This window comes from Epinephelus lanceolatus, chromosome 17 (assembly GCF_041903045.1).
Source record: "Epinephelus lanceolatus isolate andai-2023 chromosome 17, ASM4190304v1, whole genome shotgun sequence".
In the NCBI taxonomy this organism is placed as follows: domain Eukaryota; kingdom Metazoa; phylum Chordata; class Actinopteri; order Perciformes; family Serranidae; genus Epinephelus; species Epinephelus lanceolatus.
Genome location: NC_135750.1, coordinates 25233154 through 25258016, shown reverse-complemented (window position 1 = coordinate 25258016; position 24863 = coordinate 25233154). Strand labels below are relative to the sequence as shown.

The 24863-nt window shown below is 38.6% G+C and overlaps 1 protein-coding gene across 1 annotated transcript in view; it reads left to right on the top strand.

The window, feature by feature from the left end:
- The window catches only part of wdr27 (WD repeat domain 27), a 49228-nt gene that overhangs the window by 2754 nt on the left and 21611 nt on the right, over positions 1-24863 (top strand). The window contains exons 8-21 of the mRNA XM_033613969.2: positions 471-573; positions 2388-2479; positions 2646-2710; positions 3333-3445; positions 4309-4382; positions 9722-9791; positions 10011-10079; positions 10170-10273; positions 10820-10909; positions 11786-11907; positions 13776-13909; positions 16241-16338; positions 17261-17382; positions 20814-20911. Of these exons, the coding sequence (XP_033469860.1) occupies positions 471-573; positions 2388-2479; positions 2646-2710; positions 3333-3445; positions 4309-4382; positions 9722-9791; positions 10011-10079; positions 10170-10273; positions 10820-10909; positions 11786-11907; positions 13776-13909; positions 16241-16338; positions 17261-17382; positions 20814-20911 (1354 nt within the window). The remainder of the gene's footprint in view (positions 1-470; positions 574-2387; positions 2480-2645; positions 2711-3332; positions 3446-4308; positions 4383-9721; positions 9792-10010; positions 10080-10169; positions 10274-10819; positions 10910-11785; positions 11908-13775; positions 13910-16240; positions 16339-17260; positions 17383-20813; positions 20912-24863) is intronic.

The window sequence follows — 24863 nt, the reverse complement described above, 5'->3', positions numbered from 1 at the left end:
TTGACAGCTGACAGGAGCTACAATGACAGATGACACCACATTCAAGTGACTAATGACCAGTTGAATAGACAGTAATATTAGGCATAGGAATTGTTTATATATGATGGGGTTTTTTTTGTGTGTGTGAATATAATACTGCATGCTAGAATTTACGAGGTATGCCGTTATTACTTAAAAGTTAAACTCAACTTGAACACTTTTGTATCTCCAAGGTAATGTTAAGTAATAATGTTAAGCAAGAGGGTCAAAGTTCGGAGGGTCAGTGTTAGGATGAAGTTGTATATATCAATTGTAAAAGAAAAAGCATGCCATTGGGAATGCAGAGAGAGTATATCTACCATAGGCTTTGTGAATGATTTTGGTCAAATTCGATTTCATAAATCCTTTATCTCTTTTCAGCAACATGACTGAAGGAAAATATCAGTTAGAATTAAATATTTTTACACTTCTATTTTGATATTTTCTTCCAGAGTTGGCAGAACGATCAGCTGTCGATAACGTAGAGACTTCAAAACCTGTCCTCAGAATGGCTCTTTGTTGCTCATTCACTGGCACCAGTAGTGATCGTGAAAAGTAAGTGAATAATCTTTGTAGAATTCATAAATACTGAGAAACTTGTTTTTGTTTTCTGGGCATGGTTACCACAGGATACTCTTCACCCAGCGATGGGCAATACCACATAGATTGTGTTTAGTTGTAGTAATTACAGAAGTGATAACCTGATGCTATTTGTTAATGTTGTCTAACGTCCAGGAACATTTCCTTTGAACTGGCAAGCCTAAAAAAGCAGTTACACGATGGATGGATGGATGGATGGATGGATGCATGCATAGGGAAAAGTCACATGGTCCAAGGTGGACTTCAAAGTATCAGCATAGAGACCTCACTCTCAAGTGCTCAAATATGATTAATGGACCCTATCATGTGACTTAACCACGAGGAAGAACTGTTTTACCTCATTTGTGACAAGGAATCTTAATGTTGAAGCAAGACATGATACTGTCAACACTCTGGCCATTCTCAGGGGCTCAATTTTGTTCCTATTTCCACAAGGTAAAAAATTGTACGTGATCCAGGAAAGTATTGCAAAAGCAATTCAAACACAGTTGTCATGAAAAAGCAATACATAGCTACACATTTCTGCCATTAAAACTACATGTCATACTGTCACACAAGTCTGGAAATCATTCGTGAACTAAACGCCACATCTTTTATGGGCTACTCGCTGCACGTGTCCACACAGTGACAGAAAACGTCAGAGGAAACTTCACACATCACAGGAAACTTTGCAGGCTTGTAGGATAAACTGTTTCAGGCTGTTAAAACATTTGATGTTATGACAGGAAGCAGGCACTTAAAAAGCACAGACATAACTGTCTGTGTGTTTTGTGAACCACTGGAATGAAATGGACGTTGATTCCTTCTTGTTCTAAGGAAAGCATATGATCTCAGAGCAGTATTTACATCATCTACATCTTTACTTTGACCCAAACAAATATGTTATCCAGTCTAATTTATCAAATACATTTTCCTGGATTCTATTTGATTGGCTTTAACAATTAAAACAATTTTGCTCAGGTATATTAATGTAATAAATATGCAGCTGGAAGAGTTGGGTACACACCTCACAGAAGTCTGTTTACTGTTAAAATAAAGTACAAAAGATTATCAGTGTATGATATGCCCAAGGACAAAAAATGGTCCTCCTGATACTTCAAATTGTTTTTAAAACAATAATTTCTTTGTAGACTAAAACTACACTTCACCATCAAATAACATGACTTTTTCACCTGAGTATGCAACATGCCATCTACTTTTGTGTGGGTCTTTGTCATCTGAAATTTCCAGTACATTTATTCAAAATACTAACAGCTTCATTGCTAATGTTAATGTTCCTACTTTGGCGCCCCCTAGTTGTAAAATGAAGAAAGACATTGTGGCTTACTAACAATTTGAACAGTGCAATAATCACATAAATTTCCACACACAATGGCTGTAATTGTCTCCATCCTGTACAGAAACACACGCTCAGCATGAAAATAATGATGCACTAAAGAGTAAAATTTGTGTAACAATATTATAGCCCCAGCATGCAGCTCAGTGCAGGAAGTGGATGAAAAGGATCCTTCAGACTCAGCTTTCTGCTCTGCCTGGCAGTAGTTTCCATCTTGCTGCGTGTTCATAGTTTAGACTACATGAAGTCAGAGGAAACTTGAATAAAAACCTATAGTCTTATGGTGACTGCGTGCCTTGCCACTCCATCACATCAGTATGTTTTTCTTTAGTATGTGATTACATTGTCTTTCCCCAAATGATCTGAAAAATCTGCTTTTAAGGGAAATCCTGTAATGCTGTTTTTCCATACTTTTCTGTGCGGGCCTCTGCAGGGACAACAGCTGGTTATGTATTGGAAGCTCAGATGGCCTGTATGTGGTGGATCTGGCTTCCTCAGAGCTCCTAACAGCACTATATTTCAAAGGTAGGCTGCTGGTAGTGTGACTTCTCCAGTTGCTACTGTACTGCTGTAGTATGTTTAAGCATTTATGTGCACCATTACTCCGTTTTAGCAGAAATTTTATAAGAAACACTGATGTCTTATGGGAATTTACTGACACCAAACTCATGCCTGATGTTCATTCTTCTAGATTACCCCGGCTTGAGTATCGCAATGGCTGGGTCATGGTCAATTTCTCCAGGGTGGGATAACTCTGTGAGTAACTCCAATTATATTTTGATAAGTCACAAGAAGACAATGCACTGAATTGTCCTTTCAGCTTGACCTCTATCATTGAATTGGCCTGTGATATAGTTGTTGTGTGGACTAAGGATGCTTGTGATCGATCCCTAATTAGATTTGTTTCATGTTGGCATGTTCCTTTGAGTCAGACCACTTGCTGACGATTGTCTAGGCCTGGCTGCTTTTGCCATTTGTGGTAAAACTTGCCAGTTTACAGTTACAAGAAAAGTTTATTGAATTTATTTAAAAAATTTGTTTCCTATACTAATTGTGAATGTCTGAAGGTGCTCCTCTACTTAACCTTTGGTATTTTTATAGTGCTGCAATTACTATTTTATTTTTTCACCATCCACTCTGTGGGATTTATGTTTTTACTAGATTTGAATGTTGTGTGCCTCCTGAAGGAAAATTATGTTTTTCTGTTCCAACAGAGGAGCAATTATGTGGTTTAGCACAGCGTAAACACCCTGACTTACCATTGTCTCTACTTTCCTCAACATTATTCATGAACATATATTTTTAATTTCTGTTTTGAAACAGTTATGGATCAAAATAGTTTAAATAATAATTAACCATCAAATTCCCTGTCACACAGATGGTGTTTTTAGTGAGCTCCTTGCTCACTCCATGTGTGGTCCTGTTGGAGTTACGTCTGTGTGACCTCGAGAGGGCCTGGGCATGCGGTGAAGGTTTTTCAGTGTTCCCGAGGTAAGCCAGGAGTTAAAGGCAAATATTCTGGGATGCAACATTGGTATATTCTCAGCCACTTGTATTGTAAATTATATTCAGTTATTCTGTTTGTTTATTCAGTGGCAGTAGCTCATTCCATATCAGGAAACAGCCCACAAAAGACACAAGAGAAAAACAACTGCTTTTCTGTAGCTCACGTAATCATTGGTTCCAGCCAGGAACTGCTCTGCTCAGTGAATGACTAAATTCTGTGAACATTTTTTATACGTCTAAGCTTTTAAATCCACATTAGTTTAATAAAGCTGTCCGAACTGGATGTACTCCCTAATCCAGAGAATCATACTTATTACTCTCACAATAACATCGCTTTATAAATGCCAACATTTTAAAATTGTCCTCTGGGAAGGAATGAAATTCATTCAGGTATTACCTGTACCTCCATAAACGATTATTTAGCAAAATCCAGCAGCACCAATAAATACTGATAATTTCATCAACGTTATGTGTTTTTCTACTTTAACAAATGTGCGATTTATGAGCCGAGGCACAATCATGTCAGCTTGTTAAAATATGCAAAAACAGTGCAGCTGTAGACTTAAGTTGCTTTCTCTCAGACACTGGTCACCTGACCTCACCAGCAATAGGACATATACAGTAAGTGTGGTCTGTTCTCCAGTTGTCCTGCCTGTAACTCCCTCTGACTCTGACATTTCCACATTAACTTAGCATATTATAACCATTCTTGCCATCTGGCTTTTCACGAGTCAACTGTATCATAGTACTGAGAATTAGAAGAACTAACAATCCACTACACTGGAAAATGCTTTGCTCCTTCATTTCCAGTAACTCTTTCCCCCATTTCACCCCTCCCTTGTTTTCAGTTCTCCTCCGCTGCTTGAATCTCCCCTGAATGCTCAGTTAAAGAAGAAGGAGTCCGAGCATCCTAAAAAGAAAGGTCAGCAACTGAACACACACTCCCCTCTCACTTAGGCTCATGCACATAAAATATAAAGGGAGCTACTGCTGTTTGGTTTTAAAAGTATGACCCATTTTATAGTTCACTCCATGTCTGGCTCGATGTCTGTTTTGCTTGGACAAAGATGATTCTCTTAAGTTGTGCTTAATGTAGGTTTATAGAAAGTCTATTTGGCTAACACAAGAAGTAACAGCAGAACCTGCTCATTATCTGTAAATGTTGAGGATGGAAAAGATTCCGTGCTTTGCATTGCGGGGGTTGTTGATGTGGCCATGGATTGATTAACGGGCCTGTCGGGCATAAGGCCAGGGTTCCAAAGTTTCAGGGAATGCCTTGGCCTCCATCTGCAAAGTGTTACTCAAATGAACATGTACCAACCAGGAAGAGACACAAAATAACTACAAAGAGAGGCAACACAACCACAAAGAGACACACAATATCTACAAAGACACAAAACAATAACTACAAAGTCTGTGCGTCTTGTTCCTATAGAAGAGGTGGTAGGGCATTTTGTATATCTGTGCCCAGGGGCCCACTGTCTTATAATCCATCCATAGATGTGACATTTATAATGAAATTCCCTTCACATCTCATTTGCAACTTAGACAGGTACCTCAAATTATGCAGCAGTCAGAGTACAACACATTTAGACTGATAAATTGTCATTAGCTCAGTGTGTTGCACGGTTTCTTCTTGCAGTCGTGGATTCCTTGGTAAAGTGAGCCTATTTGTGGTTCTTTGGTGTATCATTAGGACCTGGCAGCAAGAAACTATTCTGCTGGAGACTACAGTACAGTATACTGTGGTTTACATGTTGCTCTTGCAGAGAGCTACTGCTGAGAAAGCTGGCATTAGATAGGCTCTCACAGCTGGAGTGAAGGGAGCTGCCAGTGCCAGACTATGTAGGGGGGCTTCAGGGGAGTCCAGAGGTGCTGCGTGACTGCAGTGTCAGACCAAAAACCACAAACATTTACGGACTAGGGCAACCCACTATGCTGCCCCCATGCATCTCTATATTCTTAAGGATATCTGCAGAATTATATACAAATTACACCATAAACCTCTGCAATTTCTGGAAAGGTGAATGTTCTTCCATTGTAAGTCTGGCACGAGTCAGATGCAGCTCTTTTAAAAAGAACTGTGAGGGCAGATAGATATCTGTTGTCATGTCACACTGCCACGTTACATAATCATGAAGTCAACCTGGACTCTTGGCTTCTTGAGATGATGATAATCAGCTGCCATTACTTTATGCATGATGTCACTTGTCTGAAGTGCTGTTGCCCGAATTAAGCTGTTTTATAGTGAGGATACCAGGGGACTACTAAAGTAGCTATTGGCGATGAATGGCCTCAATTGCATGTTCAAAACTCGCTTTGTATGTGAGTTCAAGTCAGTTTTATTATTTTTATTTATTTATTTTTATTTAAATAAATCAGTAATATAAGGAGCATAAAAATACAGATGGAACTAACACACTAACATTTTGTGCAAGTTTTTCTGTAACCATAGACAAGGGGCACCTTCATTTGTCCGAAGATATCGCTAATGTCTAAAATTTCAAAAGGAGAGACAGGTTTTGATTTATGTAAAAATACCTGCTGCTCATCTATCAGTATTCATGACTGCTGCAAGACATCAACCCATTTCGACATTTCATAGCACATTAAGCATTAATGTCAGTCTTATTTTTTAGAGCTCCTTTTGCTAGTTTCTGTGAGACACTGGGGACTGTGAGGCCTTGACCAATCCAATTTTCCAATTTGATTTCCAAAGAACAATCACTTTCGTGGCACTATCCTAAAAGGTAGCGATATCTTGTTGGTCTTGAACGCTGGTCTGCAGCCTGATATGATAGGCTGATAGGTAAATTAAGTAAAGTTAATTGTTTAATAGAGAAAATAGGTGTACAGATTAATGGACAGTATGTGATGATTAAGATTTGACAGAAAGACTCAGGCATTTAGATTCTACAGGGAGATTTTTGTAATCAAGTGCCGTTTGCCCTGTGCAGCAGCAAGAGTCTAGACACTGGAGATGGTGGTGGTGGCTGATGAGACTAATAGGCTGATGAGGCGATGATGGGGAGTTAGACGGTGCAAAGAACTGCAACATAAACGCACTAAAGGCAGATAGAGAGTCATATTTAAAAAGACAGCCATAAGATGATAGGCTAACAATGAATGTGTGTCACTGTGCTATTGGTTAAATGTGATCACCTGATAAAACAGCAGATATCTCAATTGACAGCCCCAGACACTGACAGCAGGACATTGTGAGTGAGCATGTGTGTGAGGAGCGAATGCCAGCTGGTATGGGAAATAAATTACAGGCCTAAGCATTTGAAAATTTTGGTCTTGACTGAACTTTGGCTAGAGCTTCATTTGAATGAAAGAGGAAAGTTTTTCATGCTTCTAACAATTACTCTCAGTCACTGCTTTACAGCAACTACTGTACAGAGTACCTTTTTGTTCAGGGGATCTAGCTCCCTATTAAAGCTTTATATTGTGGTTAGTATTTTATTCACATAGCTACATTTCCACCCTGTATGTTACGCACATGTTCCACATGGCCAGCATATTCTTCAGGTGCTACATGATTTCTATTGCTGTCAGACCCTTAGTTTGGCTCCATATCTGTAAATTCTGTCAGTCTTCAGTTACCGTGCCTCCAATACCTTTTTATTTCTACTCTCGCTCCTTTCTCCTACTGTGTGACCCACTTTTCACAGGTCAGTAAGGCAATAACTCATACCAGAGACTCTGGTTACAGTCAAAATAATATCTTAAAGACATATATACCTGCTATGGTTTACACATTTTTAGAAGCTTGGATTATTTCTTTTTCTTGGGCCGCATTCAATAGCTAACTCAGAGGGAGGTCTGACTATTCCCATCTTCTCTTCTCTGAGAACTGCGAAGAAGAGTTGGTGGTTTATTTTAGAATAAACTCTGGGCCTGGCCTGAGCCTTGTCCCTTTTAATGCACTCAACTCAAACTGTCTAACTAAGCACTGTCACTTCTTAAAAATAAGAGAAACCAAAAATGTGATGTGATATTTGAAGTCGTCTTTGCATGTTAATCCCTAACATCTAAACAGCCACTTATAGTTTTTAGTCCTACAGGTACAGGCCTGAATACAAATCATTTATTGCGTCTTTAGTCATTTCATCAGAAGGTAAACATCCTAATGTTTTGAGCTAGACTGATAAATTTCAATATTATGAAATGTTTTTCCTGTAATGGTTACAGTTTAGGCTAAGGCTTACATAATGAGAGCTGTAAAAGGAACCTCTGTGATTTTATGCAGAAATGACTCCACTTGGAAATTTGTCTGAAACTCTCACTTTGCTTCAAATAGCATCTAGTGTAAAGTCAGCGTAAATTATGAGATTTTTACTGCCCCATAAAACTAAATGACCAATATATATCAGCAGGGGGCTAATAGGGCTTTTGAGCAATGCCAAGTGATTGTGTTGCCAGGTAATTAGATTTCTGGCCTAAAACACTTAGTTTCCTGCATGTAATCTGTTGTGGATCAAAAGCTACCTCCAGTACACCACCTCATACACAAGTACAACACAGTGACAGCACACTGCCACATGTGAGTGACCAGTGTCACAAGACCTTTTAGTCTCAAGATGAAAAAGCAAAAGTACATTTATTATGTACTTTTTTAATACTGTCTTGCTGATTGATGTCATACAATGCCAGTTGAACCAGATCTATGAAAGCTTTTACCATTGCCTGGACAGGAACACTTCACAAAACCAGATTAGACAGTCAATACATAAAAGAATCATCAGTAATGATGATGAAAAAGAACAACAGAAACAGTAGCAAAGCATAAATACAGATAAAAGAAAGAACAGAACATGATATATTCATAATAAACACATCAGGAAGCACCAGGAGAGGCTTAATCTATCAATGAAGGCCTCTTCTTGGAAAAAATCTTAAATTGAACTAAGGAAAGACACGAGACTTGCCGTCACAGCAGCACAGCATGAACAGTATCAACAGCATTATCCTTCTGAACAGATAAGGAAACAACATGTATCTAGACAAACTCACGTTTCGCTTCAGACTCCACGAAAAGGGAAAAGATTAATCGTTCAGAGGTTGTCAAATGTACTTAACAGGAAAATACCCTTCAGGCCAAAACTGGAGGGAATACTGGCACTGCTGATCAAAGATGAAAAGCATTTCCAGATAAGAGACGATTGAAAGGAGATCCAGATGTGCTTCTTTTTTTATTTTATTTTGACTGGTTGGTTTCACGTGTACTAAATTCATTGTTGTGTTGGGAAAACATGTCGACACTGAGGTGAGCTTGTTTAGCTGTTCGGGGTTTTTAATTTTAATGATGTATTAGCAAATTAAACTACCAACATGTGAAATGTCTAACTCGATATAAAGTTATTAACTGTAGGCTTGCTTGTGGTTATGGATTGTCATCAGAGATTCTCCCATCAGGGGTTTCGTTTCAAAAAGCTATGCAGAGTAGTTTAAATGCCATCTGTCGTTTTGACATAAGCTACTGGCTCTGTGTGACCGGATTGCACTACATTATCAATCAATCTGTGTTTTTCAAGTTCATGTTCAGTAACAACGGAAAGAAATTTAGGAGCTGTATCTTAAGAGCTCAAAGACACAGTTGACTCGTCCACGTTTACTTGTAGTTTTTTTTGGTCAATTAGATTTATTGATGAGTTAATGGGAGAAAAGTCCTAGGGATATTTCTGCTAAGGTGATCGAGTTGGAGTCAACTCCTGTAAACCAAATCAGTATATTTTTTTTCTGATGCAATTTAAGTCCTAAATTGCCGCTCGGATATCATGTGATATTTTTTATTTTTTATTTATTTATTTTTTTGCTTTGCCTGCATTTGACAGGAGAACAGCTTTTGGAAAGCCTCACACATTTTAATGGTTGTGGAAAAAGTGAGCTCATTGTAATATAGTAAAGGCACTGACAGCGAACAGGGAGCAGAGTGAACCATCCCACAGTTTGCGGCTTTTGCACTTAATGCTCACAGGACAAAGTGGTCACCCAATAATATTTTATCTTCCATTCCCAGTATAATCCATGAAAAGCCACCACAGTATAATGAGTAGTTGTGTCCTAAATATGCAAAAAAAAAAAAAGAACTTGAGTCTTTTCCTGTTTTGACCTTTGACTCGTATCGTAACATCTACTCATTTGTAAATAGGACTCTTTCTTTATGGTATATTTTATTTTCTTGTAGATGTAGATGATTTATTGCAAGTACTTGTGTTTGTCAGTCTGTGTCTAATGGACCTTATCTGTTTTATAAAGGAGGAATAAAGGAGCAGCCGCTGGTTTTCCACTCGAAAGTGAAGTCATCTGGATATAGCAGTGCCCCGAGGTAGGTTCACGGAGTAAAAATCTATTTACAGTGTGTTACATTGTCCAAATATTGGATCAGGGTAAAGAGCAACAACTTTGATGGAAAAGTAAGAGTAGAAATGTGACTTCATCTTCCTTATATTTTTCTTTTTTTTCCAAGAAAGATAAAGCTTAATGAACCTGATCCAAAAACAAAAGGTGATTAAATGAGGTTCAATGTTTGGTTTTTGCTTTTCAGAAGAACTATGTTTTCGCCTAAAACAAATATCCAGAAGAATCCTTCCTCCAAGAAGTCCAATAAAAATACGTAAACAGTCCCATCATTTATAATAAAATGCTGAGAAGGTTTTAAAATGTTATTGTTGATATAAAAACTGTATTTTTCTTTGTCATTTAGAGGTTCACTCCTCAGAGATTATCCAGCAGACAGTGCAGCACCTACGATTCCACATATTCATCTCAACATTGTCAACAAACCAGTCCACTGCCTTCAGTATTCAGGTGAGACAATTTTGCCACTGCAATATTGACCATAATATTTAAAACACAACACATTAACATATCAAAACAAGCCCTACCCTCTGCTAACGTCTGCGTAAAGACTTACTTGAAATTCGGAGCGCCCCGTGGTCATATCATGTGTCAGGATCATAGGATAGTCCTCCATGATACTACTATAGAACTCGAGGGCATTGAATGAAGGCATTTTATATTCATCTGGATTTCAATGTCCTGTTAGAGCCTGAATTTGAATATTTCATCAGCAGTAACAGAGTTTGAAGCATTGCATAGCAAACAGAAAAGAGTTATGTATTGACTGCATCCAGTTTTGTCAATCCTGGGGAGAAAACTTTTTAGGGATGTATGGTTTGCAATGAATTAATATCAGTTAATTGTTATTGTTAGAGAATTATATTTTAGGATACATTAGCATACGTTTCTGCTTCAGACAAAACACCCCCCTTCTGTCACCCCTATTTGTGTAATAATAAAATGGCTGTGGAAAAATCCTGATAAAACGATTCTGTGTGTCCTTGTCTCTCCCAGGTGACGGAAAAAAAATCCTGTGTGGTCTTGGCGACAGCTCGGTGTTATTGTACAAGTCCTCCCTTAATGGCAATCCAGCTGTCTACACAGGTGCATGAAGTATTCATGAATATCCATAACTTAAAAACCTCGTGGTTATAAAGTATTTTCCTCCTCAGTGTTTTCGTCTGCAGTGCATTTGAATGTTTGTGTTCTTGTATGAAAGGAATGACTCATTGTAATCATTATTCATGATATTTTTAATAATAGGGCTTTATTAATTGACTCCTCACATTTTGGAGCCATCCATGGTGAAGTTCTTACCCCCGATGTTTTTAAGAGACAAAGGGATGATAATACTAAGAAGTTCGTTCTCATATCGGATTTAGTTTAGCCTTATCTGGGATTATTATCTGATTAATATACTTTGAAATGGATCCATGGCTTGAGATGAAAGACTTCAGGGAAATCCAAGTATTCACTTACTCAGCTATCACTGTCAAAACTGTTGATTAAGAGTTCTCTTCTACCAGAAAAAGGGTGGTTTGACTATATTCCAACGCAAGAATTTGGTACATGCTGTCTTGTTTTTGTTAGACAGTAAAACCTAGGTGATGACAGAAAAAGAAAGATGAAAAGGGCACATTGTGTTTTTAGACCAAGTAGGTTTGAACAAATATAATTTCTCACTATTTTACACAGTATTGAAAACTTAAGTATTACTAGGAGCAGTCAATTCTGCCCGCAACCCAGCGTCCCTGACAGGCAAAGAAAAGATATCCATCCACGTCAAGCTTCTGTGTCAGCGAAAACACAGTCTCCACAAGGGGGCAGCAGAGATAAGAGGACAGAAGTTGAGGTGACCAGTGGGTCACCGTGTGCCTCTTCTCTTAACTCTGTCTGACTCTCTGAACAGTACCATAAAAGTAAATGTTTCAGCCACACGCTGATTCCAGGTTAATGTCAAACCTCTCTTTTTATAAGCAGGGCATGACAAGCCAGTGAGCAGTGTGAGCTGGAGTCTCAACAGACAGTGGTGGCTGAGTGCGTCAGAGGACCAGTCACTACGAATCTGGACCCATGGCAGCCCAGAGCCTGCCATTATCATGGTAAATGTCCCATGCATTCACTAACACACACTTGTAGCTATTTCTTTTTTCTCTGTGGATTTCATTCAGTCTCTATCACCCCAATCTGAACCACTAAGTCCAACCAAACCTTTACTCACTCATTATTTTAAGTCCTCACCATAAAAAAATGGTGAAATGAGGCCCAGCCAGAGTGACCTCATATTGCAAAAATGTCCTCACTCTGAAGGTCTAAAACTCAAATTGGTTTAGAGGTATAACAAAATAACTACAGACACATGCAGTACACATTTTTCACTCCCACTCCTGTCTTCACAGACAGCTATGACCTCTGGAAGGATTTTGCACCTAATAGCAGTGTTGGAAATGAGGCAACAATGCCACACTTGAATGGAGGTGAAACAGTGGCTACTGTATACGCAATATGTTGTTCTTAAGAACCTGCTTTCAAAGTATAATGCCTCAAGTTTGGATTCTGTGACTAAGTTACAGTATAGATGTGTGGTGTATTAAGGCTGATGGAAAGGGGGCCATATATTACATAGTGTAATGCAGGTAAGATATGCTGTGATGAAAATTCTCTGATTTGTTTTGTTTGTAATGCATTAGAAACTGATGTACCTTTGTAACGGAGCTTCTGCAGGGGGATATCTGTGTAATGTTCAAAGTTTATCTTTGACATATTGATATAAAACTTGGTTAATTCACTTTTTCCTTTCCTAATAGTTATATCCTCATGGAATTAAAAAAGAGAAAGCAAAATTAATTGGGATGATGAAACGTTGTGTTTCTTGGCTCAAAGATGGGGACTTTGTCATTCAAAGCATCTGCTGGACTCAGAGCATCCAAAACTCTGATCATATGCAGACCCTCCTTACTTCACTGGGTATCACATTTAACGGGACAGTCAGAAGTGTGTCTGCTTTTCCATGCCAAGTGCAAACAAAATCTGGGGTCTCCCCATACTTGATGCTAACCATCCCTGCTTTGCTCCACTCAGTGAGATTGTTTTGGGTTTGGCCGGGTCTGCAGCCTTTGACTGCTTGGTGTTCTTGTGAAACAACCTGGCAACAAATGCAAGTCTTTTCAGGGACAAGAGTTTTGTCGGGGTGAGCCAGAATTACAAATAGCTTTGCATGGCTATACTTGAAAACTCTAGAAAGAAAGAAAAATGACCACATAGTATTCTTAAAATGTATTCTCATTGGAAGTCTGAAGAGATCAGATAGTTGGTAGATATGGTAGGTAGAAGTACATCCAGAACCTCGACAGAGAAGAAAAGTCAGGACAGCCCATCTGTTAGTGTCTTTTGCCTCAATGCAGTCTAACGTTGCAGTTTAAGGGTTAAGGGCAACGATGATACTGCGCTATAGGATGCTTTTTTTGTAAGTTCACTCCCTCCTTTTGTGGCACAGATTTTCTTGAGTCTCTTTTTCCACATGGTGTAGAAGAATTTCAGTATGACCTATAAAGAGACAAAAATGTGGAGATGTTGGTTGTTGTTACAGCAAACATTCAAGACATTCATGGTCAACCTTTCAATGGTTTACCTTTTAATGCCATTTTAATGACAGACAGTATGTTCAGATTATCTCTCCAAAATTGAGGGTGTTGCATGTATCATTTTCAGCAATTAAAAAGCTATAGAGATGCACAGCACTTAGAATTACAGCACAGCTTTTTATTGCTTTGAGAACTCAGCCATGACTTTGCTTTGAATCACTTCAGGCAACATGAGGTACAGTGATGTTTTCAATAAGAAAAAAGTTTTAAATAGTTATTCTTATTATTAAATTAACTATATTTTTAATATATTTTCTTGCATCACAAATGTCTCAATAATTTCAAGAGATCATCTTTATTTTTGTCTCTTCTTTTTTTCCCTTCAGGGTGACAGTATGTTCTCCAAACCCATAAGAAGTGCTCAGTTTTATTACCTGGACAAATTTCTGCTTCTGGCATCGGGGCCATCTCTATACTTGTACCTGTACAATGTGGACGTCACACATGATGACATCAAAAGGTAATTACAAGGGACTTTTATACGCAGCAGTTCAGCATGTGAACTTGATAGTAATGTATGAATTAAGGGTTTTAAAATGATAATAACTTATGCATGTCATTTATTATTCCAATATAAAAAAATGTACTACACTATTTAATGCAAAGAAAGGCAAAGATTTCTCTTTCTCTTTTGGTGCCCAAGCTTAATATCAACTGAACACCCTGGTCACAGCTGGGTAGTTATATGAAATTGTTGCTCTAATGCACTTGACAGCAGAAATGCAAGTTTATTTAGTATTTAAGACAGTGCAGCAATGAGGAATCAATAATCTTTACTGGCCAACGTATTCATTAACCTTATTATGCTATAGCAGGCTGCTATTTTCAATGAAACACCTCTAAAATCCCACTGTACACTACTTGCTCATTACCAAACAGCAGACAGACAAAATTAACAACTTGCTTGTGAAGATAGTGAAGCATTTAGCTGCTGAAAACACAGTTATTTCCTTCAGGATTTAATACAGAGAAGCACCATAATCACAATGGCATACATGTAAACCTCAAAGCTGCACAGTAGGACCACACTCTTGTTGGCCTCTAAATAGGAACACTGAGGCATTGGGAGTTAAAGGGAGAGTGCACCCAAAAATGAAAATTTAGCCATTATCTATCTTACAGCGCCCCAGATTCAAACGTCCAAAAACACATAATTGAAACCACAAAATATCTCCATACTGCTCGTCCATAGTGATCCAAGTGTCTTGAAGCCCCGACATAAAAAGTTGTTTGAAAAACGTCACTTGAACTCTGTTTTTAGCCTCATTGTAGCCTGTAGCTCTAACTGCTTCCCTGTACACTGTGTTCATTGTGATTGGCTAAAGCGCAGCATCGTTCAAACTCGAAGCCTCAAAGCCTCAAAGCGTCTTTTACACAGGGCTGCCGACAGATTCTACAATGTAAATTGCAGAATCTGTCTTGAGAGATTAGATTGCAACCAACTGAACATTTCTATGTGCCAGACATGTAGGGCAGGCATGTCCAAAGTCCTGTCTGGGTGCTTATCATGGCCTGCGAACTGATTATAAGCAGCTTGTTGTTCAAAATATACTTTATGTGGCCTGACACAGATATTGGTTAATCATGCAAGATCACTTTGGTTAATTTCCATTTACCATACGATGGCAGGACTATTAAACAGTTTGTAGCCCTACACCAAGTAGGAACTTTACATAAACAAACACACAGTAACAGCAGACATTTTCTGCTAGGCAGCAGACAAGGCCACAGCAAAGAAGTGTAAAGTCAACAGCAAGTAGGGTGAAATAGAGTTTAAGCGCTAGGGCCCACCCCATATAGCAACAATTTCAACCTCCTGAGTGTCAAGAGTGTCAATAGGCTCGTTGGAGATGAACTGTGCCTTGCCTGCAAAGTAGACGAGAGCAGGCGGCCGCAGCAGGGGGCAGTGACAAAAAGCTGCGGTGAAGTCGGACACTTTCCTGACAGTTTCCAGCAGCCTTCAGTCTGTACAGGAAGTCACAGACACACTCACATCCTGTCTGGAATGATGTCAATTCATTAAAAAAGTGATCAGACCCATATGTCTAGTTTGTTCTCAGTCTCCAATTATTTTATTTATGATAGATTAATTTATTAAAATGCTTTACATGTGATCTGTAGTTTATGTTCATGGTTTAACCTCCATTTTACATGAATTCTCCTGTAAATCAGCATCATACTAGTTTGACCTGTCCCCTCAACTACACAGGCTAAATAAACAGTGTTTGACTATAAGGTTAATATTTTCAGAGGAAAAAAAATACAAGACAACAGCTTTCATTAAAGATCAGTCAGATACAGTCAGGGCTTCACATCTGTAGGCTACAGATGTTATTTTAAGAATCCTCAAATCCCACTGACCACAAGTGTATAATCCCCTGAAACCTACACACTGCACCTTTAAGACTCGTGTAATCTATGTAGAAAGTGGGCTTTTTTTGTTTCAGCTAGCTCAGTTACTGATTTGATGAGGGTCTGGCTTTATTTAGCTGCTACCACACACTGCACACTGCTGACACTCATTACCACCCAAACTGCTTGACTGTGTACTGTAAGCTGTCAGGGCTTTTTCTGGAGGCCAGGGAAATGACAATAAAGGGCCTCCATATCCTCTTTTAGCAGTGCATGTTGCTATTCCTGTGATTTGGGCTCATAAAGGGTCGTGAATCCTCACCTACAGCTGTATATGTAGCTCTGACAGAGATGAGGTGACAGGTGTGCAATGTGATTATGTTAAATTTTTACCTTTATTGGTTTAGAAAATGATGCAGTTTCTTCCATTTCTTTTCAGATATCAGCAACGGAGTGTTGTGAAATTAGCCAGATGCTTTAAGACAACACCAGCAACAGACATCACTGCCTTGTCTGCAATTAATGACTTCTTCTCTCGTATCCTTTTTATTATTATTGCTCGTGCAACAGGGAAGTGAGACTACACCGATGCTGTGGAAGGCAAACTGAACAACTTGTTACCTCAGGGCTTCCACTGCAGACTTTACCTGTAAATCATTTTAGTGTCTTTAATTTTTCAGGAATGTCTGCATTCCAGCCCCTTGTTAGGGTTTACAACACATTTACTTTCCAATAAATCCACTGCAGTGAGCTGCGTCGGGATAAGTGAGATCCTGTCAGGAGTTATTTTACACCACTATACTTGACAGTGGAAAATAGATATAAAGTGATTACAGTAAAAGTTTTTATGCTTTGAGTCTGGATTTCTGTTTAAATTAAGGGTGTATCGTTAAAAACCCCACTGCAATTTTTTTTTATAGAGAAGTAAGCAAAGATTGTAAATGGACACCATGCAAAGGAGACACTCTCGCGTGTTTATAAATATACTAAAATCTACTGCATTAAACTGAATAAACAGAAAAGTATTTCTTTATCATTTGAAATATCTGTTCTCCATGTGGAGTCAGATATTGTGTTAAACCTGAGCATTAAGGAGTATTTAGAAGGCTAGATACAACAGTTTGCAAACTTGCCAGACAACCACTGACATTTAAAAGCGACATACTTTTTGCATCACAGCATGAGTGATAGAAGCTGTTTGCAAGAAAGCAGCCTGATGTATTTTGCTATGTACCAAGCTCAGCACTAACTCTTAGTGCTGGTCCATGAAGAATAACGGAAAGTTGGCATTCTTTACGCAGGTATATGTTTATGTCTTACCTTGGAATGCTGACCCCATTGATAATTGTCATAGAAAACTGATTTTGAACACTTAACATCATAAATACTTAGATAACTCACAGCTCATCCACAGCAGGTGAAAAATAAATGTCATAACTTTTCTTAAAAGTGGTCTCAGACATCGTTCTGGCGTGTGGCTCGGATCGGTCCATTCAAGTATTTGACATGAACAAAGGTACAGTTGCCTCAGTGCTGCCTGATGCCCACAGCAGAGCCGTCCACTGCATTATACAGAACAAGGTGAGGCCATTTATATGTTCTGACTGTCCAAATGGGTATTTAAAAGTTCCAACTTTTATTTATTATTTTATCTTCATTATATTTGTAAAAGGATGTAAAATCAATAATTTGTTCACCCTTTATTTAAATCTCAAGGATTTATTGAGGGCATGCCCTCATTTACAATGAGAGTACAGTTTAACTTCCATTTCTGGCGCCGTGTCGGGTGGCAGCCTGCTAGAGTTGCTATTGATTATCAAGAGCAGTCTGTTTTATCCCACCATTTTAGTTCATTTTTAGTTACTCTTGTGCTTATCTTACTCCTAATGTTACTCTGTTAGGCACTGGTTTTTGCTTCTGCTCCTTGAAAACACTTCTATCTTGGGGCGTTGGTAGCGTAGTGGATAGTGCCAGTGCCCCATGTATAGAGGCAAAGCCTTACTGCAGTGGTAGCAGGCTCGACTCCAGCTTGCAACCCTTTGCTGCATGTCACCCCCCACTCTCTCTCTCTCTCACCCCACTTCACTCTGTCCTGTGCATTAAAGGCAAAAAGCCCAAAAAATAATCTTAAAAAAAAAACAAAAAAAAAAAAAAAACACTTCCATCTTGTATATTTACTTTGCCAAATATTTGATACTCTGTTGTACTAAAACTGGGCCCAGTGATTGACCCTGACCAGGGGAACCCCCTGGTTGTCTGGTTGGTTGGCACTGGTTGTGAATCGTTAAAATTGTGGTTACTGTAGTTAGTGTTACTGTAATTTGAAGCATTCCCTGGCACAATAATTTCCTTCAGAATAAATAAAGTTTTATTGAATTACAGAAAGTAAGTAAAGAGAAAACAAACAAACAACAATAGAGCACAGTTAGAGACATTTACATTCAAGAGCAGAGTAGTTTGTAATTATGGTTTTAAATTGACCTATAGTGTAAGGTTTTATTGTGTTTTGTAAATTGTTAGAAGTGTGTGCAGCACAAAAACTAAAAGCAGATTTCTCAAATTCACTGCTTGCACACGGGACTTCAAGCATTAGCCAATCGAACAGGTTGAAAAATGACTATGAGACCAGTTAAATATTTAATTAATAAAGAAGTGATGTATGAAGGTGTGTCGAACGTGTCGAAAATGGGGTCTCTATGTGTAGATTCTTCAGAGATAAGAAATTGTTACGTACACTGTAAATTGGAAACCATAGAGGAAGTTTTACTCCTACTGTGACCACTGCGAAAAAATAACCTGTTAAAAGTCAAAATATCAGTGTTATTTGAACAGTTTGCAGCTTACATAAGTGATTTCAGTGAGTGTGATTCCTAAAATGCAAAATTATTTCATATTAATTTCATTACAACATGTATTCCCCTGTTCCTCGTTCTAATCTTAGATAATCTGCCTTAAACTGGTGACACTGGTAGCCTGAAAACAGCCCTTTTCTTCAAAATGATTTTAAAGACTGAAAGACAGACAGTTTTTGTCAAATCTGCTTTACAGACTTCTACTATACTTGCAACTTGACTAAAATGATGATAACCTCTAACCTTTGTGAATGGATGAAGGCAAAGACGTCTCATCACTCCACAGGCAGACTGAGTGACATTCAGACCCAATCCACACGGCAAAGAATTTGCTTGGCTTGGCATCACTTGGTAGATCTTCCATCTTACTTTTGAAGGGTCTACTATTTGGCCGATGTTATCATCTTACATAAGACATCTATGTGTGTTGCGCGAGTTACGTAAGGCACAGATCGTCTTTGAGGGAATAAAAGTGTTAGTTTGTGGTGTGAAAGAAGAAGGTCATGGTTAAAAAAATTGTCATGGTTACCCAAAAGTTTCCATGACAGGCAGACAGGACATGCCATCATCGGTATCATTCATCTTGCTGAGTGTTTGAATGTAAATCCTTGGTGCATCAGGATTAAGACTGCCATAGGAGATGGCAGGAGGAGATTCCATGCTGGATGGCGGCCTTGGAGTAAAGCTGTTCCATGATGCAGTTTGGGTTTATGTGGCCTTACTCCCACATCACTGTCTTGGACCAATGTGGGCCCAATTTGCTGGTGTCTAACAAGTAGACAGCTTGGGCCTGTATCCACATTCATTATAGTGCTATGAAGAATGTAATACTGCATCACTCAAAATGAAACTCTAAATATCAGTAATAAATTCATGCATTCACGTCTGGGTTTTTCTGCGTATTATTTACATTTCTGTGCAGCTATCCCATTACATTTCACAGTTGACTAAAAGTCCTGGTTTCGCTCCATATATAGTCATATATTTGCCAGCTTCATAATGGCAACAAAGCCATTAATTTTGATCATAAAAAATATGGAAATCATACAGATGCTTATATAAGTTTTTTGGAATACAGAGGAGTTTGTATTTGTGTAGGGGAGAGGGCTTCGTACCCAGTGACCCTGGCGTATTGACTTTCTGTGTGTTGACCTGTGCGAAGTTGACACTCAGGCCAGCCTGGATTAGCTGGACACACTGCAGCTAGTGGCATGGATTAAATGCATCAACCCGTTCGACTGCAACGCACTCTTACACACAGCTGACTATACTCCTTCGACCCAGAGGTGCCTGGTCTTTGTCACGCCAGCTATTGTGTGCTATACACTGTGGAAAGCCCACAGTGTGTTGTTTCAGCTTGGCTATTGCGTCAATGTGGGGTCCTCCGTCTGGGTGCCCGAGGGCCTTTGGATGCTGTGGGGTTAATACCTGCAGATCAGAGGGATTGCCCCTGCCTAGAGACTGCACACATAACATCGCTCTTCTCTCCCCTCTTGCTTTCTCGTCCCGAGGCGGACCAAACATCAGGAACTGCAGCATGTGAAGCAGCTTTTCCCACTTCAAATTTCCATCGCCTCTTCTGCAAAATTCACCTGGAACTCATCAGAGCAGAGGAGTTCTCGGAAAATGGAACTGGAAATGCCCTCTCAGACTTCTGTTCTCACACTCTTAATGGAAATCTAAACAAAAAACACCCCCACCGCTGCTCTCGCTTTCCCTTTTACACACACACACACACACACACACACACACACACACACACACGCTCCACTATGTATCATCTTATAACTTAGTGTGAAAGTCATATATGGAACGTATGTATAGACGAGCAATGGAAACTATATATTTATAGCTGAATCATATCTCACCATGGTGTATTTAAGATGGAAAGTGACACACCAAGACAGATTTACAATAATTTGCTTCCATACTACTTTTCTTTCCAACCCCAGTGTGATTGTCTTTAATGGCACGTTGTACTTTTAGGCAGTGAAAATGTTACCTGGAATAATAATATGAAAAGTTGGCTGTTTGGCAATAGAGGATTTGCAGCAACAAACTTTTCCAGGACTGGACAATAAGAGAAGCCGATTTACAACCTGTTTCAGTCAAGCATGTGCTGACTAGTCATTTTTGGGTTTTTTTGTGTATAATTCACAGGGCTCCATGTTCAGCACACAAACACCAGACTCATACAACCTCTTCCTCACCAGTGCAGTCACGGATGGTGTGAAGATTTGGGATCTTCGTACACTGAGGTTGGTTTTGATGTAGTCTAGTTCGTTGGATTTGTAGTGAGTTCACTGTTAATGTGAAAATCAGGCAAGAAAAGAGCAATTAAATAGCTGTGTCTGTGTTTTCATTTTTACAAAATACTCCTCTACTGCTTCGGTTTCTTCTGACTTTTTAGAAGAAAAATTATGTTCGTTACAGTAGTTTATGGCAACTTAATCAAAATAAAAATTGATACCTAATATATTTTCTCTTTTCAAGACATTGGGACACTTGGTTAATAGTGCTATCCGAAACGACTGGCATAATAGTGTTTTGCTGTGAATGCAACCTCTGTAACAGGTTAGCATCAACATGTTTGTGTAATATCTGTATTCTTTTCTGTTTCTGACAGAGACACGAACCTATTACATTTACTGTGATGTCTAAATTTGAAGCCATAGCTTCAACTTTAACTTTTATAAAAATAACTCTGAACTGCTGAATTGTAACTATATCCACAGAGCAGTACACGAGACAACCAATAGTGCTTGTACACAGGGTTTTTTTTGAAAGGGAAAACCTCTTAAAAGTAGGCCATAGACTGCTTTTCCACTGCCAGTAGACCAGAGCCATGTAGGGTTCTCTGCAACAGAAAGGAATGCCTCTCTGGGGTTTTTTTTCCTGGTGTGTCACATTTGATGTCATGGATGTGATGGAAAACAGGTTAGTAATGAGTAGAAAGCAGTATGGAGGTTAAGGTAGATACTATTTGTTACTTATTCAAACTCTGTGCTGACTAATTTTGAATTATGTTCAGGCACTGTTTGGATTGAGATGGATGGTATGTTGTGGTGGTGTGTCATTGTATGGCACCAGAAAAGGTGCTAAAATTAGCGGGTCCATCCGGATGTCATGTTTTGATCACTGCTGATCAGAGCCAATTGGAGCTGGATCCGATAAATACCCATGACTACTGCAGAGTCAATTGTGCCAGGAGTGAATGTGGATTGTAACCTTTTTAAATACAAAAGCCAGCTGTTAGTGGGTGTTAGTGGGTTTTTTTCCAGTGGGAAAGGGGCTTTAGTGCCTGTAATGGCATTTGCAAGAATCTACAGGAACGAAAACAACCAATCAGAGCTGTGGAGTCTCTAATGCTGCTGTCAGTCATGTCAATCACTTCCTGTCAACTGTGGTCAAACAACAAAGCGCTGATTAAAATGAATCAAGATTCTGTAACTGTTTTTCCTACTTATCGCCTCAGATGTTTTCAGAAGCATATTTTAGTGCACTGTTTAGCTGTAAAATGAGAAAGACAGACAAGAAATACGCAATGCTTTAACAGAGTCTTGAGTCATATTTGATCAGTACTGCCTAGTTTGACAGTTTGACGACAGTTCAGGAGCAGTGATTGACAGATCACTCTCTTGTGTGCTTCTGTTATGATGTAGTGACAGTTATGGCCAGTGTGACAAAAAGTTGTTTTCATTGAAGGTAACAACTGTAGCCTTAATGAAACGGTTACATAATGAGTACCCCTTTCTCTTTTTTTGTGCTTTGAAATCTGAAGCTCCATTTTGGAGTCACACTGGCTGAAGGATTGCTTCATCAAATCTGTTGAAATAACCCCAGAGCAATAAATGTTCAAGCACATTCAAGAAAACCAATATTGCTTTCCTTCCCTCTTTTCCTGGGAGTGCAAAATTACCTTAAATTCCGATTACATCAACATTTTTTTTAACACTAAGATTCCTCAGTAGATGATTGAATCTGCAATTGTTCAATATCCAAAGCTAGCTGAGAATATTTTTCTTTGGCCCTTAGTAGCAGATCCATATAAGGTGGATAGTTCAAATAGGCTCTTGGATATCAAAATGTTCTCTCTGGCCCAGTGCAAGGCATTTTTGAATATTTCATTCTTTCATGTCTGAGACTGCTCCCATGTTTAACTCCTCATCCCAGGCTCAATCAAAACCTTATTGTTATCTGATAAATATTTGTGCCTGGTTTCCAGGTCAACTTCTGGTTCTTGGAGCTGTCGTCAGGCATCTCTCAGCAGAAGCAGTTCATTTGAGGTGAAACATACACATGTATGAAAACAATAACGTAGAGGCATTTTATCAATTTGTGGGCCCTTTTAATTTGATTTCCGTCTTTGATAAACTGTATGCGTCTGTTTCTGTAGCTAGCCTTAACCACAAGAAAAATTACAGCTCTCCTAAAAATAATTAGTTACTTAAAATTACTTTTATGTGAGGCTTATAGCTAATGGAAATAGAAAAGTCAGTTCAAGGTTTTATGTTCATCAGAATCTCTTCATGATATATTAAGGCAAATAAAAATTCTTGGAACAATTTGTCTCATGAATAAGGCTAACAGAAGGTGCTCATGTGACTGCTCCTCATGATAAATATATTATTTTATTTGGTATAGCTTTTTCTTTTGAATGGAACATCCCAGGCGGAAATCTTAGTCTGTATTATTCATAGAGCTAACAGTAAACAAAGAAGAGATGAGGTGAGGGAAGGGGAAAGGTTTCATTTCAAGAGATCCAGTGACTTTGGTGTTCATCAAACAGAAATGGATTCAAATGAAAGATAAGCAGTTTATCTTTCTGACTATACCTAAGCATGCTTATTTGACATTTCTAGAGATCCCTAAATCACTGGCTAAAACTGGTTTAGATGTCAGTGCCTATTATTTTAAGTGTAGTGGTGTTTTTCATGGACAAATGTCGGCAACAATGCACAAATTGCAAATTCGAGGGCACGGTTTAAGAAATCATGCATGTGGATTATGAATCCAAGGGCATAGTTCACAAATCCGTTCACACAGATTCACACCTCAAGGTTTTTTTGTCCACCATGTAACCTCAGAGGGGCTTCGTGGAAATCTGTTAACAGCAAAATCTCTCAACTAGCAGAGGAGTTACCATAGAAACAAATGTTGTCATTATATATTTTTTTAGATGTCAGTTTTTGATGCTTTGAATATCACAAAGAAAATTTCACTTTCCTGATTTTATGCGACTGGTGGCAGAAGTTTCAGGAGATAATATCTCTAAACGTCAGCATGTAAGTCCAAAACTATTTGAATAGCGAGATATCCTTAGATATCCCTAATGAACTTCCAGGAAATACTTGATATATAAAGATAACATTGTTTATCCATGAGCTTTTGTATTGAATGTAATCCAACCAAGAGCAAAGTTAATTGAAATGTAACCTAATTCCTTTTCATCAGTTAAAGTAAATAGGAATGTTGCTGGCAGGCAGACAGTAACATCAAATGAGACCAGACATTCCCTCACAAAACCTTAAAGATTAAACAAACAATCATGTTTAATTTGATGACCCCAAATTAGTCGGGTCATTGCCATTTTATCAAGAGAAATGAGAAATTGTTTTGCAGTCATTAACAGAGTTATTTTATGACTTTATCATGCCTGTCTATAAACACTGTTGATGAATGACTGTCTGGTTAAAAGCTTAAGGTTTGTTTGTTCTTTACTCGTGATGACTAAACTGTGTATGGCCATGGCCAGTTTTATTGAACTGCGTTCTATTAGACACAACTCTATTGACAGAAACTGCAAGTAGGGAATAAATTGGGGTTAATACTGTTGTCCGTCTTCAATCAAACTAGAGAACTTCCAGAAAAACCACAATGGGAAACGTACATTTCACTCAGTGGAAACTTCTGAAACTTAATCTTAATTTTATTTTGCTCTGTCACATGAGAATCCCCAGCACTTCTTGCTCCTTCCTTCCTTTTCAGACAGAAGCACAAACATGCACGATACCCATGTGTATCCATTAAAGACTGAATAAGGGTAATGATTTCTGAAAGTTTGCAAGACTTTAAGAGTTTTAAAATCAATATAAGCCACTTGATTGATTAGTTTTTTTAAAGCAGGCACTCACCCCTTGTGTTTACAAATGATGTGTTTAAGGGTGCAAAACTCCATTTGAGGGGTCTACACTGCAGTATTTAACATAG